Consider the following 14,330-nt stretch of genomic DNA (forward strand, 5'->3'; position numbering starts at 1 on the left):
GGTTACGAACCGGAATATTTCAGTGCGGAGGATGCATCTCCGGACCATGTAATGCGTGGTTTGGCAACGGCGTAAAGACTGGATCTGTTTCTCGCGCCACCAACACAGTTTTCCGTCTGGTTGGGACTTTTCGTCCTCGATCACTCGGATCGTGGCACCCGATACTGAATAACCTAGTCCGTAATGGCACGAGTACAACAACCTACAAGCACCGCGAAATCAAAATCCAAACCTACCAGGCGGTTAAAGTCGAAACCCCGATCCCTCAGATCAGGCCGGCCTCCACTACTGTTCCCTTCGCCAACATCAAACATTGACATTTCAAGGCGCACAACCAAAGACACACTCAAAGCGACCACCACCAAAGCCAAATCCAGTGCCCGGCCAACGCTCTCATCAAAACACACCCGCACCCTCATCAACACGCACCACCTCCTGCAAAAGCGTCTAGCCACCGCCCGCGCCCAGGGCGACACCCTCCAGATCCAGGCCCTCGAAGCCCAGCTCGCAGCCCAAGGCGGCCTCAAGGCGTACCAGCTCGCCAGCCGGACAGGCCAGAGCCGAGACCGCGGAGGCGATTCCAGCAGACAACTTGTCCGTTGGCTCGAGGCGGAGGTGTCGGCGCGGAGGGAAGCGATTCGAGCCAGAGGCCAGCGCGTACATAGGCCCGATAACGCCAATGCCGACCCCAATGCTCATGCTGTCGCCCTCCTTCGCATCCTCGAAGTCGGGGCCCTCAGCACGGACAACGCGCTCAACATCCTCGAGGTCACCGCCGTGAGGAGGATCGATCTGCGCAGCTCCGGTCCAGGAATCGAGGAGGTCGATTTCATGGACCTGGATCTGCCCGCGACCTGTTCGAGCGCAGATGATCACGCAGCAGACGCAGGAGACGCAGGATACGACGTCCTCTCTCTATCTTTGGTGCTCAACTACGTCCCCGATGCAAAAGCGAGGGGCGAAATGTTAAAGCGGACGACGCTGTTCTTCAGGCGATCGCGAAACCATTCTTCGCCGCCAACGTCTCTCCCTCTTGCGCCCCATGATGAACACGACGAGCATGACGAGCATGACGAGCACGACGAGCAGATTACAGAGATCAGGCTGTTACCCTGTTTGTTCCTCGTCCTCCCGGCCCCGTGTCTGGAGAATAGTCGGTACTTGACCTCGGAGCAGCTCGCGGCGATGCTCAGTTCCCTGGGCTATTGCCTCGTGCGGGCCAAGACGACGCGAAAGCTGCATTATAGTCTGTGGCGCTATGATGGGTCGGCAGCGAGGGATGAGTGGGTGAGGAAGGGCGGCCAGACGGTGTTCAAGAAGAAGGAGATCAACCCGGGAGGGGGGAGGAATAATTTCTGCATCGTTCTGGATGGCGACGATGGCTCATAGAGACGGAAGAATGCTCGATGGTGTCTTCTCTGTTTCACGACCGGAATCTCGACGCCCGTGTGACTCAATTAGAGGACATGATGAATTTCAGAGGGGTCTGGGCAGAGGCCTAACTATATAGTTACGAAGGCCTATATAAACAATACGGTATCGTACAATAGGGGGTATAGCTCCATACAGCCTTAGCGCTGCCTGGCTAACCTGTTATAAATCGCTCCACGTAAGGTGATCTGCGGTCCACAGGTTTACTTGTGGGGAGTAACAACTGTATGTCTTCTCGAAGGGAAGGGTACGCGGTTACTTGTAACGGCGTGACAGTGGAACAACACTCGTGAGCCTAAAGGTAGGGGTTAGAGTATTAACGAACTTAACTACAGCCTACTATAGAGGTAGACGTGAGTCCTTATATATATACCCGAAGGTTGCCTCGTGCTATTAGTCTTGCTCAGTCCGCTCAGTCGTGCTTAGTCCTGCTTAGCCTGAGTGAGGCTGATCCCCGCTGAGCGACACTGAGCAGCGCTGAGCACGTCACGTGACCGTTGGTCTCGTCAGCCTTGCCAACGAGGCTGGTTAGCCTCTTCGGCTTAGTTTCCTCTATTAAATAGCTCTGGCTTTGTTAAAAGGCGCTCTAGAGTTCCGTCACTTTCATCCTAAGCGCGGCATCTCCGACGGCATCGATTGTTGTGATGGACGAGGTATGTGTTGCCGAAATTCTTTACCATCCCCCCGCCCCCCTCTAACCTCTCTCTCCTCAGGGCAACCAAAATAAGTGCCTTCATCATCTTGTGTAGGATTGCCGCTCAGAAAAAGGGATCGAGTCTGAGTCTGCCAGAATACGGAAGTCCCATCTCTGCCCAAGCCGCAAACCCGTTACCTGAATGCCTCGAGAGCACGAGAACAAAATGTTGTGCACAAGTGTAGAGAACCAAAAGCCTGTCCGACATCTCTCCCCCTCTCTCTCCCTCTCTCTCAAGCAAACACGTCAGCCCAGTACCGAACACCTTTCAAGCCGTTAACCCATGCTTCGGCCGACTCCTGCGAGACCCCCTTGGCGTCCATGAAGATCTTGGCCATGACTTTGTTAACTTCGTTCCCCACGGCGCCAGCGCCACACATGTAGATCCGTGCATTCCGCATGAAGAGCCCCTTTGCCTCGCTTCTGTCGTGCCATATCCTGTCCTGAACATGGCGACAACCGAAGCTCCGCTCCGGTGCTCGTGAATAGGCGTGGCGCACTTTCACCGCGCCCTGCGCTTCCCACTCGGCAAATTCGCTCTTGTAGAGCTCGTCCCCATCGGGCAATCCGCAGCCGTAAAATAGCAGTGCAGGGCCAACTTCTTTCCCAGACTTGATCTTGAGTGCGCGCTCTTGGACAAACGCTCTGAAGGGCGCCAGGCCCGTACCGGCGCAAACCATCAGCACCGGAGTAGTGTCATCGAGCGGGAGATGGAACCCTGCATGACTCGGGCGCACCGCAACGTGGATCCAGTCGCCCGGTGCGCGCGATCGGAGGTAATTGCTGCAGACGCCCAAGAAACGGCCCTTGTCCGGGTCTCCACCCCTTGTCGGAGCATCGAGAACCGAGTAGGTGATTGTACACTTGGATGGGTCTTCCAGAGGGGAGGACGAAATACTGTACTGGCGGATTCGCATCAATGGGAGCGCCTCCAGAAATTGTCCGAGCGAGAATTGGGCGCTGGGATATCTCTCCAGGATGTCGAGAAGGGACTTGTTCTGGTCCAGGATCTCTTGCTTGAAGGCGTCGCTCGCGAGCCTTTCCAAGCTTTCCCTCGCGGCAGGTTCTGCGATTGTTGCGGCCACCTGCTTCAATTGCTTCGATGTCGCTGGCTGTGACAGTTCGACGAGAGCCGACAGGACTTCAAAAAGCGGCAGAGGTCTCCCCGGAGGGAGCGCGGTGTGAGTACCGGGGTTGATGGTGATCATGGCATCCCAAGGAAGACCGAATCTTGCAAGGCACCTCCGCACATTTCTTGTCGGATTGAAGGGGAGGACTGCCAGGTAGTCTCCAGCCCTGTACGACATTCCTGAAGGCAACTGAATCTCGAGGTGTCGCTTCTCAGGCCCGTTTGGCGCGGTCAAGAGTCTTGTCGCGAGCACCAGACCTTGTTTGAGATCCTGCCGAAGGAAAGACGCTCTGCTGTCAGCAGATATCTGAATATCGAGTCCCGAGGATCGTGGGTCTTCCACACCCTTTGCTGCGACCTGGAAAGCTTTGGCAACAGCAGGCCACAACTGCTCATCTTTCCATGTATCATACGTGTCGAACAACGCAGCATCGTTTGCGTCGCCAGCTCCTCTGGCCGTCAAACGCTCAGCGCCTCTTTCGGAAAGGGTGGAATCCACAAGCTTAGGGATCCTGTGGTAAGTGTGTTGCCAGTCACCTTCAAAACGTCAGCACACCACCATCACCGAGCTTCTTCTTCTTCTTCTTCTTCTGGCGCACTTACGATTTCCACATCCAAATACGGCATATTTGACTCCGCTGGCTCCTGTGCCATGTAACCCTTCCAGCCAAGAGACAAAGTGCACCGCATTGTCCGGTGGCTGTCCTTCGTAGCTTGAGGTAATGATCACCACAGGGCCTTTCTTGGGCAACGCATCCACCGCTTTATTCAAGATTTCAACTTTGGCCTGGAAGCCGTGGGAAGCGGCAGAGGACGCCAAAGAGTTCGCCATGGCCTCACAGGTCCCAGTGTTGGACCCGTAAAATATTGAGAGTATTGGTAATTTCGAGTCTGTTTGATCCGAATTTCCGCTTGCCGGCGCTGGCGGTGGCTGATGCTTACCCGTATCTCTGGGGATCGACCGTCCGAACAATCTGGTCTCAATGTCGGGTCGCCGAGCTTTGGCGCGCATAAAAAACCCTTTGGGCTTGACAGTCAATGTAGATTGAAGCACGAGCTGATAAGTGGGATCCGACATGCTGAAGTCGAAGTTCTGAAGCAACATGGCCAGAGCCAACAGGGCCTCCTGCCACGCAAATGGTCGGCCAATGCATGCGCGCGAGCCATTCCCAAATGGCTGTTTTCAATGTTAGTTAGTCCGTCGTCATGAGGTTCCAGGGGCACAAGGCATCATCACGTACTTTCCACGCGTTGGGAGGGAGTTTGTTGAACGCCTCATTGAGCATTCTCTCTGGGCAGAACTGCTCGGCGTCTTCACCATACACCGCAGGATCCTTGTGGATAGCCATCAAGAAACAGACAAGCGCCGTATCCTTTGTGACGTGGTACTTTCCCCCGATCACTTCATCCTGTTTGGACCGGACCGTGAATGCTGGTGCAGGCGGGTGAAGCCTCAACGTTTCTCTCAAGACGGCGTTGAGGTATTCCAGTTGGGAGAGGTGTTGTACTGTAACTGCATCGTCCCCAATCACTGTGTCGACCTCCTTTTGGGCTTGTTGGTAAGCTTCCGGGTTCTTCAGAAGCTCATAGAATACAAAGGAAAGAAGCCCCGAGGTGGTCTCATGGCCTGCCAAGTTAACTGAGCATATCCGTCCCAGTCGCGGGGAATGGAGGTTTTACCTGCAATGAGAAACGTGATCATGTTGTAAGCGATACTCTCGTTGCTCAGATTCTCGCCTGTCTGAGGATCTTTGTTGTACAGTATGGCGTTCAGGAGATCTTTCTTGTCAGAGGGATTCTCGCGACGATGTCTGACGAGATCGGTCGCGATTTTGAGCATCAGGTCCACGCTGTCCTGAAATTTCTTGTCTGCGGCTTGGAAGAAGTAGCTAGGGAGTGGTGGTCGTCGTGCACGCTCGCCGGCACCAATCAACACCGCGACCATTGCATTGACAAATGGATGCATCTCTTCGGTGTAAAAGGAGTTGAATCTAGTCCCCATCGCACACCTTTCTTGTTCAGTCGAATATCCGAGGACAAATGAACTCACTTACAAAGCAATGGAGTCCAGGGTCAACCGTGTAAAGTCATCCGTAACCTTGATATCATGCTCTGGACCATAGCGAGACCATTTCAGCACCAGCTGGGTGGCAATGTCGTACATCTCTGGAGACCAAGAGTCAGTGCACCACGACAGTTGTGTCGGGAAGCATGGAGACACCCACCATCATACATGTCACGAATGGATATAGGCCCAAACGCCGGCATTAATGCTCGATGCGCCACGCCCCAATTGTGCTCCCCCGGAAAGGCAGTGAATAGGCCGTCATGGACAGCGCTCCGAATGTGTAAAAGAGCACCGGTGACGGCTTTCTCAAATCGTTTTTCGTCCATCAGCTCGTTGAAAAGCTCCCGCCGGCAGATAAAGACTCTTTCGTGCCCGCCCAGGGTAAGCTTGAATATCTCTCCTAGATTGTCATTGTGAGTCTAGTTCCAGAGACATGTCTCCACCCCGCCGAGGGCCTTCCCCCCAGAAAACATTGCAACTGTACTAACCATATCTATTAGCCAGGTTAGAGAGGCTCGTCATAGGAAATTCCGCGTCAATATCGAGAGCATTGCCAATAATAGGATATCCTCTGGGGGACGGGATAGGTTCCGTCATATTGGTCAGTCAGATGTGCACCGGTATGGCCTTGATAACCCAGATTTGCACGAAAAGGGTCTCGTGCATGGAGCCCCATAAGTGGGCATGTTGATAGATTTATACATCAGCCTGTACGTCTTTTCTGGGCCTGTTCGGGCCGAGGGAACACTCAAGAGTCGCTCATATCTCCCACGACTCTGAGTGGTGTGGTATCTACCTTTGGGCAGTAGCCGGCAGAGTTTGGGAGAAGGGCAGCAACAACATTGTGGGTGGGTGGCGGACCTCGCTTGGGCTGAGGGGAGTAGGTAGGCTGGGTGCTCACATTGGTACTAGCAAAGCACCAAATGGGCTATCGCATGGCCGCTGGAGAACTTGACTCGACAACACAAGATCAGATCGTCGACGGGATGCTTCCGATCTCAGCTGCATTGGGCCGCTTCCACATGCTGCAAGGGGTGGCTCGCTCGTCAACGAACCCGATTTGCCTGTCGCTTTCTACTCCGTGGAGAGTTCCATCCACCCACTTCCAATAGGATTCGAGGGATTGCCGTCGTCTCGACCTCTAGCTGGCATGTTCTCATTCCCCCTTGCTCAAAGTTTCTCACTGTGGCTTTTGAGTTATTGTTCAGCTCGACAGCTGAAGGTAAGCAGGTTGCCCAGCCGGGTCGGTTTCAGTTGCCAGAATCTCTCAAAAAGATGACAATCGATGCTTAAAGATTGTTCCTGTTCACATTCGCAGCATCTGGGAATCTATCTGTCAAACCCAAACGTGCAGCGACATGTCTTCCACTAAAGCCGCGGTCATCCGAGAGTGTCGACCCAATTTGACTGCCTACGAAGCTGTTTACAAGAAGATTCATGCAAACCCCGAGCTGTCTCACTGCGAGTCCGAAACAGCCTCATTAATTATTCAGCATCTCCGGGGCTTGAGCGCCGATTTTGAGATTCGGGCAGGGATCGGAGGCCACGGGTTGATTGCGATCCTGCGAAATGGAACCGGAAAAACGGTCCTGCTCCGAGCAGATATCGATGCATTGCCGGTCGCAGAGCGAACGGGCCTCGAATACGCCAGTCTGCGAAGGCAAATCGGCAGCGATGGAAAAGAAACGCCAGTGATGCATGGTAGGGAGCATTTCAGTTCGGTCCAGACAGAGCAGGAGGTGACTGATGACTCTTTCCAGCCTGCGGACATGACTTTCACGCTGTCTGCTTACTGATCGCAGCTGAGACTCTCCTGAGGGCCCGCCAATTTTGGACTGGGACACTCGTGTTTCTCTTCCAACCAGCTGAAGAGGCTGGGGATGGCGCCCTAGGAATGGTCAACGATGGCTTATATGACAGTTCGAGGCATAACTGTCCTATTCCTGACATTGTTCTGGGACAGCACGTGGCCCCGATTCGGGCTGGGGTGGTTGCATCCAAAAATGGCCCCATTATGAGCTCCTCTGACAGCCTCAAAGTCACCATCTTTGGCCGAGGCGGACATGGAAGCATGCCTCATCGTTGTATTGATCCCGTGGTGATAGCCAGTCATATCGTCGTCCGTCTCCAAACAATTGTCAGTCGGGTTGTACCTCCTGACGAAGTTGCCGTCATCACCGTCGGGTCCATCCATGCTGGCGAAGCGGAGAATGTGATCAGCGATCGCGTGTTCTTTACTGTCAACATTCGAACACTCGATGAACAAGTACGACACACTGTTCTCGATCATGTTCGGAGAACAATAACGTCAGAATGCGAAGCAGGGTTTTGTGAGAAGGGCCCCCAGATCGAACATCATATGAGCCTTCCAGTCACCGTCAACTCGGAGAATGCTGAAAAGAAACTCAGACAAACTTTTGCGCAGATTTTCGGGCATGAGTTTGTGGTCGCACCAAAAAGCAGCCTAGCAAGCGAAGACTTCAGTATCCTCGCTGGGTCGATTGGAAAACCCTACTGTTTCTGGCTATTCGGCGGTATAGATCAACAGCTGTGGGATTCTCTAGCCGCACAAGGAAAGCTCGACACTGTGCCGATCAACCACAGCCCAGACTTTGCGCCGGCAATTCATCCCACCCTTGAAACTGGAGGGGATGCTTTGGTTGCGGCAGCGCTCACTTTCTTGGAATCTTCCCCATAGCCATCCGCCATCGAGCGAGAGCCGCCGAGTGCCCTTTGGATGGAGGGAGAGGAGCGAAGAGAAGTTAGGGGCGATTTGCCTGAACCCATGACGTTTCCACTCGATCCCATAACGGACTCCTACACAGTACTGTGCACAGTAGGCTGATGTATCTCGGCGCTCTTAGTCTCTTGGAACTCTCGCCGCATTGGCACTAGTTAGCACACATGAATGTCATCAAACTGGATCGATTCGCAAGTCGACTGTGGCGCTGGCACTACTAGGAAGCACTAGCTAGATCTTATTTTCTCGGTTGATGACACCTGGGCCATTGCCAAGGTTCGACTCGCTAAGGCCCTGCCAATTAATTACGATAATTATGCTCCCCACAGCTGGTCGAGGCCCAAGAGCCACAGCTTGCACTTTCTGCCAGAGCTCGGTTAGCGGCAGGACGTCCAACACACACAAGAAGGAGTGTGCAACAGAAGCTTTGAGCTAGATGTCGATACAAGCTGAACCGCGGTGTTCCATGGAATGTTGATAAACACACAATCCTCCCACCACGGGGGACGTCGGAGGAGGAACCACGATTGGCAAATTCTGTCTCCTCAGACACTCCGATGGCAGCGATAGCTCCTGTGAGCAATCCAGCTGGGCACAATGCTCTGGTCTATACGACAACCCACCCAGAACATGGAGACGCCAAACCAAACGGCCTGGGGATAGATGATGACCACTCTTCGAGAGTGCATCGTCTCCGCGGGTCAAGGGTGCGGACACATCGCTCTACTTCCTTCGTCACATCCACCTCGAGTGGTTCTACGATTCCTCGGCTCGAGGCCGTGGTAGCGCGGGTCAGGAGTCGACCTCCAATCGTTCCGAGCAATTTCACACATGAGCTCGAACATCAGAAAACGACAGTGGAAGATCTGGTCGACTTTGACGGCGCGGACGACCCCTATTGGCCCATCAATTGGTCGAGGAAGAAAAAGATCATTACCACGGCGTTGTATAGCTCCACGACTATGACGGCCTCCTGGGCCAGCAGTGCATTTAGCCCGGGCACTCAGCAGGTGGCGCAACACTTCGGCGTCAGCAATCAAGTCGCGACGTTGGGCACGAGTCTGTTCCTTTTCGGGTTCGGCCTCGGTCCTCTCTTGTGGGCGCCGTTGTCTGAGGTATTCGGCCGAAAGGTAAATGCCCAACATGTATCCTTGATACCTCGTGCGGCACGTGGGTGGGAGAGGCCGGAAGATACTTACTTAGGATCCTGAGATGGTGACTGAAGCTGACAGTTTGCCGGAATAGACCTCTGTCCTTCCACCAATGCTCGTCGCTATCTGTTTCGACTTTGCAGCTGGCTCTGCAAGTGACTTCCAGACGCTGATGATAGCCAGATTTTTCGCGGGGTGAGCCAAATCCACACGAACATTGTACCACCGTACCTATGGCGTTTGTTGGGCCTCCTTCGACTTACAATCCTACTCTGTAGGTTTTTCGCGTCCGCGCCAGTAACGAACACGGGTGGGGTCTTAAGCGATTTGTTCCCGGCTTCGCAACGAGGTATTGCCATGGCCGCTTATGCCATGGCCGTGGTGCTGGGGCCAGGTCTGGGACCTATCGTCGGAGCAGCGCTTGTTGCCCAGCCTCAACTCGGCTGGCGGTGGACAGAGTACTTCTCGGGCATCCTCCAGATCACTGTGTTGATCGTGGATGTCATATTCATCGACGAATCATACCCACCTCGCCTACTGGTATACAAGGCACGACGCCTACGGCATCAGAGCGGCAACTGGGCACTCCACGCAAAGTTCGAAGAATGGGATATTTCAATCGGCGAATTGGCTCGTAAGGTTGGTGCTACGAACGCCATTCGAAAGATAACTCGACTTGGGCCGTGGGCGATGTTGACCGCATCTGATCTAGTTCTTAGTCCGGCCGATACAGCTATTGACAACGCCAATTTGTTTTCTGATGGCGCTCTACGCGAGCTTTTGCTACGGCATCCTATATATGCAGCTTGGTTCGCTCCCTCACACTCTATAGTTCTCTTCTCTTTCACTAACGTTCTGTACACAGGAGCGATCCCTCTCATCTTCGAGCAACACCGCGGCTGGAGAGCTGTCCCGGCATCGGTCCCATTCTCGTCGCTGCTATTGGGATCCTTTCTCGGAGCCGTCGTTAACATTTACAACCAAATCATCTACAACAACAAAGCGGCAGGGAAGGTAGCGCCAGAACTGCGCCTCCCACCGATGATGCTCGGATCAGTATTTTTCAGTGCAGGCTTGTTTGTCACAGGTTGGAGCGCGGATCCGTCATATCCTTGGATCGCGCCCGTGATCGGGATTGCCATGACCGGATTCGGCTTTTTCACCGTCTTCCAAGCGGCGCTTAACTACCTGGTCGACACGTTTAGTGGCTACGCGGCGAGCGCGGTGGCCGCCAACACGTTCCTGCGGTCGTGCTTTGCCGGAGCGTAAGCATTTTCCCCTGCCATTTCCCCTTTTCCTGTATGTGCGTTGTAGAGACGGAAATTAACTGACAACTTCCTCCCATAGATTTCCCCTCGTGATCGCTCCGCTCTACAATGGTGTAGGCATCCCGTGGGGCACGAGTATCTTTGGATTCTTCTCCATCCTAATGGTGCCCGTGCCGTGGATCTTTTACATTTTCGGCGAGCGGATCCGAAAGAAGGGTAAATGGAGTCGGTAGATACATATCCGAGTAGATGGAGACAAAGAAGAACTCCAGAGACTTGTTCCCATATTATACTCCCTTTAGTTGCTATCTAGCAGTTGGCGAGCTACCCATGTCGCTACACCTATAGGTGGTCCTAGGGAGTCACTTTTACAAACCGCTTCAAAAGCTAAGAAAGAGGGACAGCGATAGCAATCTAGGTAACGTCTTCATTATCTTTGTTGTCTTCATCACCGCCGGCGGGGGTGTAGGAGGTACCGCTTCCAGCCCGTTCAATGTCGGGAGGCCCAACTCCATGTCACTCGAATCCCGAGGGTTCTGGTGACGGGTGCTCATACCTCCACTTCCACCTTGAGCTCAAGTTAAAGCGGCGACGGTCAGGGCCACGCTCAGGTCCAGAGATGGAAATGGAAAGTCCTCGTGTCGAGATTCCGATGTCGAAATGCCTGTTTCTATTTCTCGGTTCAACTGGCCATACGCCGACTAGCTATGCATGCATGCGTGCTGCTCTAATTCTACAGGATACATGTAGCATCTCCCCGCCTTCGCTGCTTGCTCTTGAACTGGGCCCTTCCAACTCCTGACCCGGGAGGTCCAAAGCAGCTAATGAGCCCTCTCATCAGCGAGGAATTGTCCAGTCCTCCACCTGCGTAGCCCATGAGATTGCCAAGAAGAGAATAGCTTTCCGACCGCGATACAACAATCGAACTGTGTGAAGAGAACCGGCCATCCATGCATGTAAAACTATGCCGCTCGCAATGCAACTGCTGGTCCTCGAAGAACGTACTCCATATCCAGGCCATAACGGGTCATTGTATCGCGCTCCAGTCATGGCATCAAAGCCACAAGTAGAGACACAACTATATCGCAACCGTCTTCATCTCCCCCTCAATGCCGTTTACCCCCAGGCCTTTGACTTCAGGTTCTGGCTCTGTCGGAGTATTTTCCATGCTCTCATTGTTGCCTGCCGTTAGCACCCGAGTGAGCCGCGTCGAGGGGAAGTCTTTCAAATCCGCGGCCTTCAAAGAAGCCGGTGTTGGCACATCCACCAGCTTGTCTGCGTCGTCTTTGCTCGAAGGTGCTGCCTTTGGATCTATGGGTGCTGGTGCAGCTCGTTTCTTGCCTTCGGTGACAGACTGCTCAGCGGCTTCGGCGAAGTCTCTAACCACGTCACCGCCGGGTCGAATGGCCTGTGGCTGGGCAATCTCTTCCTGAACACGCGCTAGAGGACTGCCGACCGCGTGTCTTGGACTGCCCGTAGCCGGTCCTCTGGAGAATCGTTGAGGAGACCGGCCTCTATCTTCGCCAATGACCGGACTGCCGTATGGGGAATGACGCCCGTTTTGTGCTACCGTGCTAGTGTTGATGCCGCCTGGGTGAGATCTCCGTCTTGGTCCTCGGCGGCCATATTTCTGATCTGCTCGCCAACGCAAAATATCCATATAAGCCGGCTCGACAGCCTCGGTCCTGAATTCCCTCAATTTAAGCTCGCCCGTGTCCTCATCCACAAAGACCTTCTCGGTGCTGAGATCATCCGCCACAGTGGCCAGAAAGTGTGCCCATGACCGAGCAACGACATACTTGCAGTCGTAGTCACGGCCAAACAGGATAACCTGACCCCATTGACCCATGGGGCCTGGCGCTAGATCGATGGCGATGTTGTTCCCGCCCCAGTCCCTGGCCAGCGCAATCCAGCTGGGATGTGCATATGCCTTCTGAATCGCGTTTGGTGGTTGGGACTCCTGGCGATCGAGCAATTCTTGTCTCCAGAAGCGGTTCTGTGCGTGATTGGAGGACGAGGCACCATTGCTAAGGCCTTTGGAGCTGTAGGACGGTCTCCGTGCGCCAGTCAGGTACTCCTCGTTGACGACCTGCCAATTCTTCCATTCCTGTACAATTTCTTCACAGTCCAGAAGCATGCAACCGAAAATGATACCCGTCGGTCGACCACCGCGCTCTTGTCCGTCGTGAATGGCGAGCGAATCGCGGACGTCTTGCGGCAAGGACATGTTTAGCTCGTGTTCCAGCTCATTGATATCATTCTGTGTACACCCTTCCCCGAGCTGATCCCAGAGTTCAGTATAGTTCTTCTCGGCCCATCGGTCGATTTTTTTCCACGAGTGGGCGACTGGTGGTGGAGGAGGAGCGCCATCAGCGAAATTCTGCATTTGAATCTCGCCTGGAGAAACAACCTCGTCGATGCCAGCAAGTTTCGGCGAGTTTAAGGAGCGCATGCCCGGAGAGTAGGGTCTGTTGGGGGAATGGGCGACGTGGGACGAGGAGACAGAAGGTCGCTTCGCCTCTTGGTATGTCTGGGAGAGGTCTTGCTGGGAGTCAATAGCACTGGTTGCGACTGATGTTAGGGCAGCGTGTCGACTTTGTGCGACGGGGACATGCTGGCCCGTCCGGTATGGAGAGTCGTGCGAGGCGTGGCGGTCGTTAGAGGTCATGGTATGCCAGAAGGAGCGCCATGCTGTCGTGAGGCTGGAAGGGGTCAGTTTTGGCAGATGGGGAATAGGGAGGGATTACACACGAGTTTGCCATGACTGGCGACGCGGTGAGAGTAGTCGTTGCCACTTTGGCGGCCGTTGGCAACGGTAGCGGGGAGAATTACAATATCGATATTAGAATCGGCGGGTTCGAATAACTGACATTGGCATCCGGTAATGGGTGCGGTTGTCCCTGGGGTGGTTGCTGTGGTCACAACAAAGGCCGGCTGCGGTTGTATGTTGTGGCTCGCGGCAAACAACAAAGAAATGCTGGAGCTGACGGGTGGTTTGGCCGAGAACAGAACAAGGAAGCGTTGGTACACAGCAAGCCAGTGCGTTTGTGTATGTAGGGACAATGTTATTAAGGCAGTTAAAGGTGCGGGTAAGAGGGAGGAGGAGGATCGACCTGGAAGACGATGATTACAAGAATGTTGCAGGCACACCGCAACTGCAGCGACGTGACAACAAAAGGGGACACCTGCAAAATATGAATATGGGGAGCAGCGGGAGCCGCTAAGGGTCACGGTTACGGGCGCGCGCACCCCCTGCCCAAGCCTAAGCCCAAGCCTAAGCCCAAGCCTGAGCCCGAGCCCTAGCCCGAGGCCCAAGATGCGCATCACACATCATGCACATGACATTTTAGACGGCCGCGCTTAGCAAACCCACTCGTGCCCCCCTTGCCCACTCTGCGTGTCTGCCCATTTTTGCCTTCCCTAAACTTTGACAAGCATCCTGGCAATTGCTGGGGGCTCCGATGCTTTGGTGCAAATCATTTGTGTGCAAGCAGTGCAAGCCTTACCCATGCGCTCCCTGTCTGCGGAGTGCGTGCCCAGCATGGTACGGAGTGCTACCGAAGCAAGAAGCTGACGAGTCCCTCTGTGATAGCTACGATTACCGGCGACTCTTGCACTTGCAGCCCCTCCAAGACATTACCTCCTCGTATTCTTCCCTCGTTCAGCTGGCCTTCTGCCTTCAGGTGTTCCTTTGCGCAGCTGCGCCCCGGATCTGGACGCGTCAATCATCTCTCAATCGGCCTAAGCGATTAGTGGGGGCAACATGACCTGATGACGGATCCCATCGTCCAGAGTAGCAGGGCGCTGCTTCATGCGCTTCACAAGTCATCCATGAACGAAAATCACACA

At 54.2% G+C, this 14,330-nt stretch overlaps 5 protein-coding genes across 5 annotated transcripts; 3 read left to right on the top strand and 2 right to left on the bottom strand.

Annotated features, from left to right (window-relative positions):
* Window positions 1-183: 183 nt before the first annotated feature.
* On the top strand, window positions 184-1,389 carry A1O7_03018 (uncharacterized protein; the record flags this gene model as incomplete). The annotated part of the gene is made up of 1 exon (XM_007757044.1): window positions 184-1,389. The coding sequence occupies one exon, from the start codon at window positions 184-186 to the stop codon at window positions 1,387-1,389; it is 1,206 nt and encodes a 401-aa protein (XP_007755234.1).
* A 969-nt stretch (window positions 1,390-2,358) lies between these two features.
* On the bottom strand, window positions 2,359-5,919 carry A1O7_03019 (uncharacterized protein; the record flags this gene model as incomplete). The annotated part of the gene is made up of 7 exons (XM_007757045.1): window positions 2,359-3,791; window positions 3,858-4,431; window positions 4,496-4,881; window positions 4,935-5,263; window positions 5,309-5,420; window positions 5,480-5,722; window positions 5,811-5,919. The coding sequence occupies 7 exons, from the start codon at window positions 5,917-5,919 to the stop codon at window positions 2,359-2,361; spliced, it is 3,186 nt and encodes a 1,061-aa protein (XP_007755235.1).
* A 761-nt stretch (window positions 5,920-6,680) lies between these two features.
* Window positions 6,681-8,020, top strand: A1O7_03020 (uncharacterized protein; the record flags this gene model as incomplete). The annotated part of the gene is made up of 2 exons (XM_007757046.1): window positions 6,681-7,023; window positions 7,083-8,020. The coding sequence occupies 2 exons, from the start codon at window positions 6,681-6,683 to the stop codon at window positions 8,018-8,020; spliced, it is 1,281 nt and encodes a 426-aa protein (XP_007755236.1).
* Window positions 8,021-8,619: 599 nt separating this feature from the next.
* A1O7_03021 (uncharacterized protein) lies at window positions 8,620-10,714 on the top strand (the record flags this gene model as incomplete). Its single annotated transcript, XM_007757047.1, has 6 exons — window positions 8,620-9,192; window positions 9,308-9,408; window positions 9,492-9,852; window positions 9,926-10,022; window positions 10,079-10,478; window positions 10,561-10,714. 6 exons carry the CDS (start codon window positions 8,620-8,622, stop codon window positions 10,712-10,714), a joined length of 1,686 nt encoding a protein of 561 aa, XP_007755237.1.
* Window positions 10,715-11,559: 845 nt separating this feature from the next.
* On the bottom strand, window positions 11,560-13,149 carry A1O7_03022 (uncharacterized protein; the record flags this gene model as incomplete). Its single annotated transcript, XM_007757048.1, has 1 exon — window positions 11,560-13,149. One exon carries the CDS (start codon window positions 13,147-13,149, stop codon window positions 11,560-11,562), a length of 1,590 nt encoding a protein of 529 aa, XP_007755238.1.
* Window positions 13,150-14,330: the final 1,181 nt, after the last annotated feature.

The sequence above is a fragment of the Cladophialophora yegresii genome (genome assembly GCF_000585515.1).
Source record: "Cladophialophora yegresii CBS 114405 chromosome Unknown aczIN-supercont1.2, whole genome shotgun sequence".
Lineage (NCBI taxonomy): Eukaryota > Fungi > Ascomycota > Eurotiomycetes > Chaetothyriales > Herpotrichiellaceae > Cladophialophora > Cladophialophora yegresii.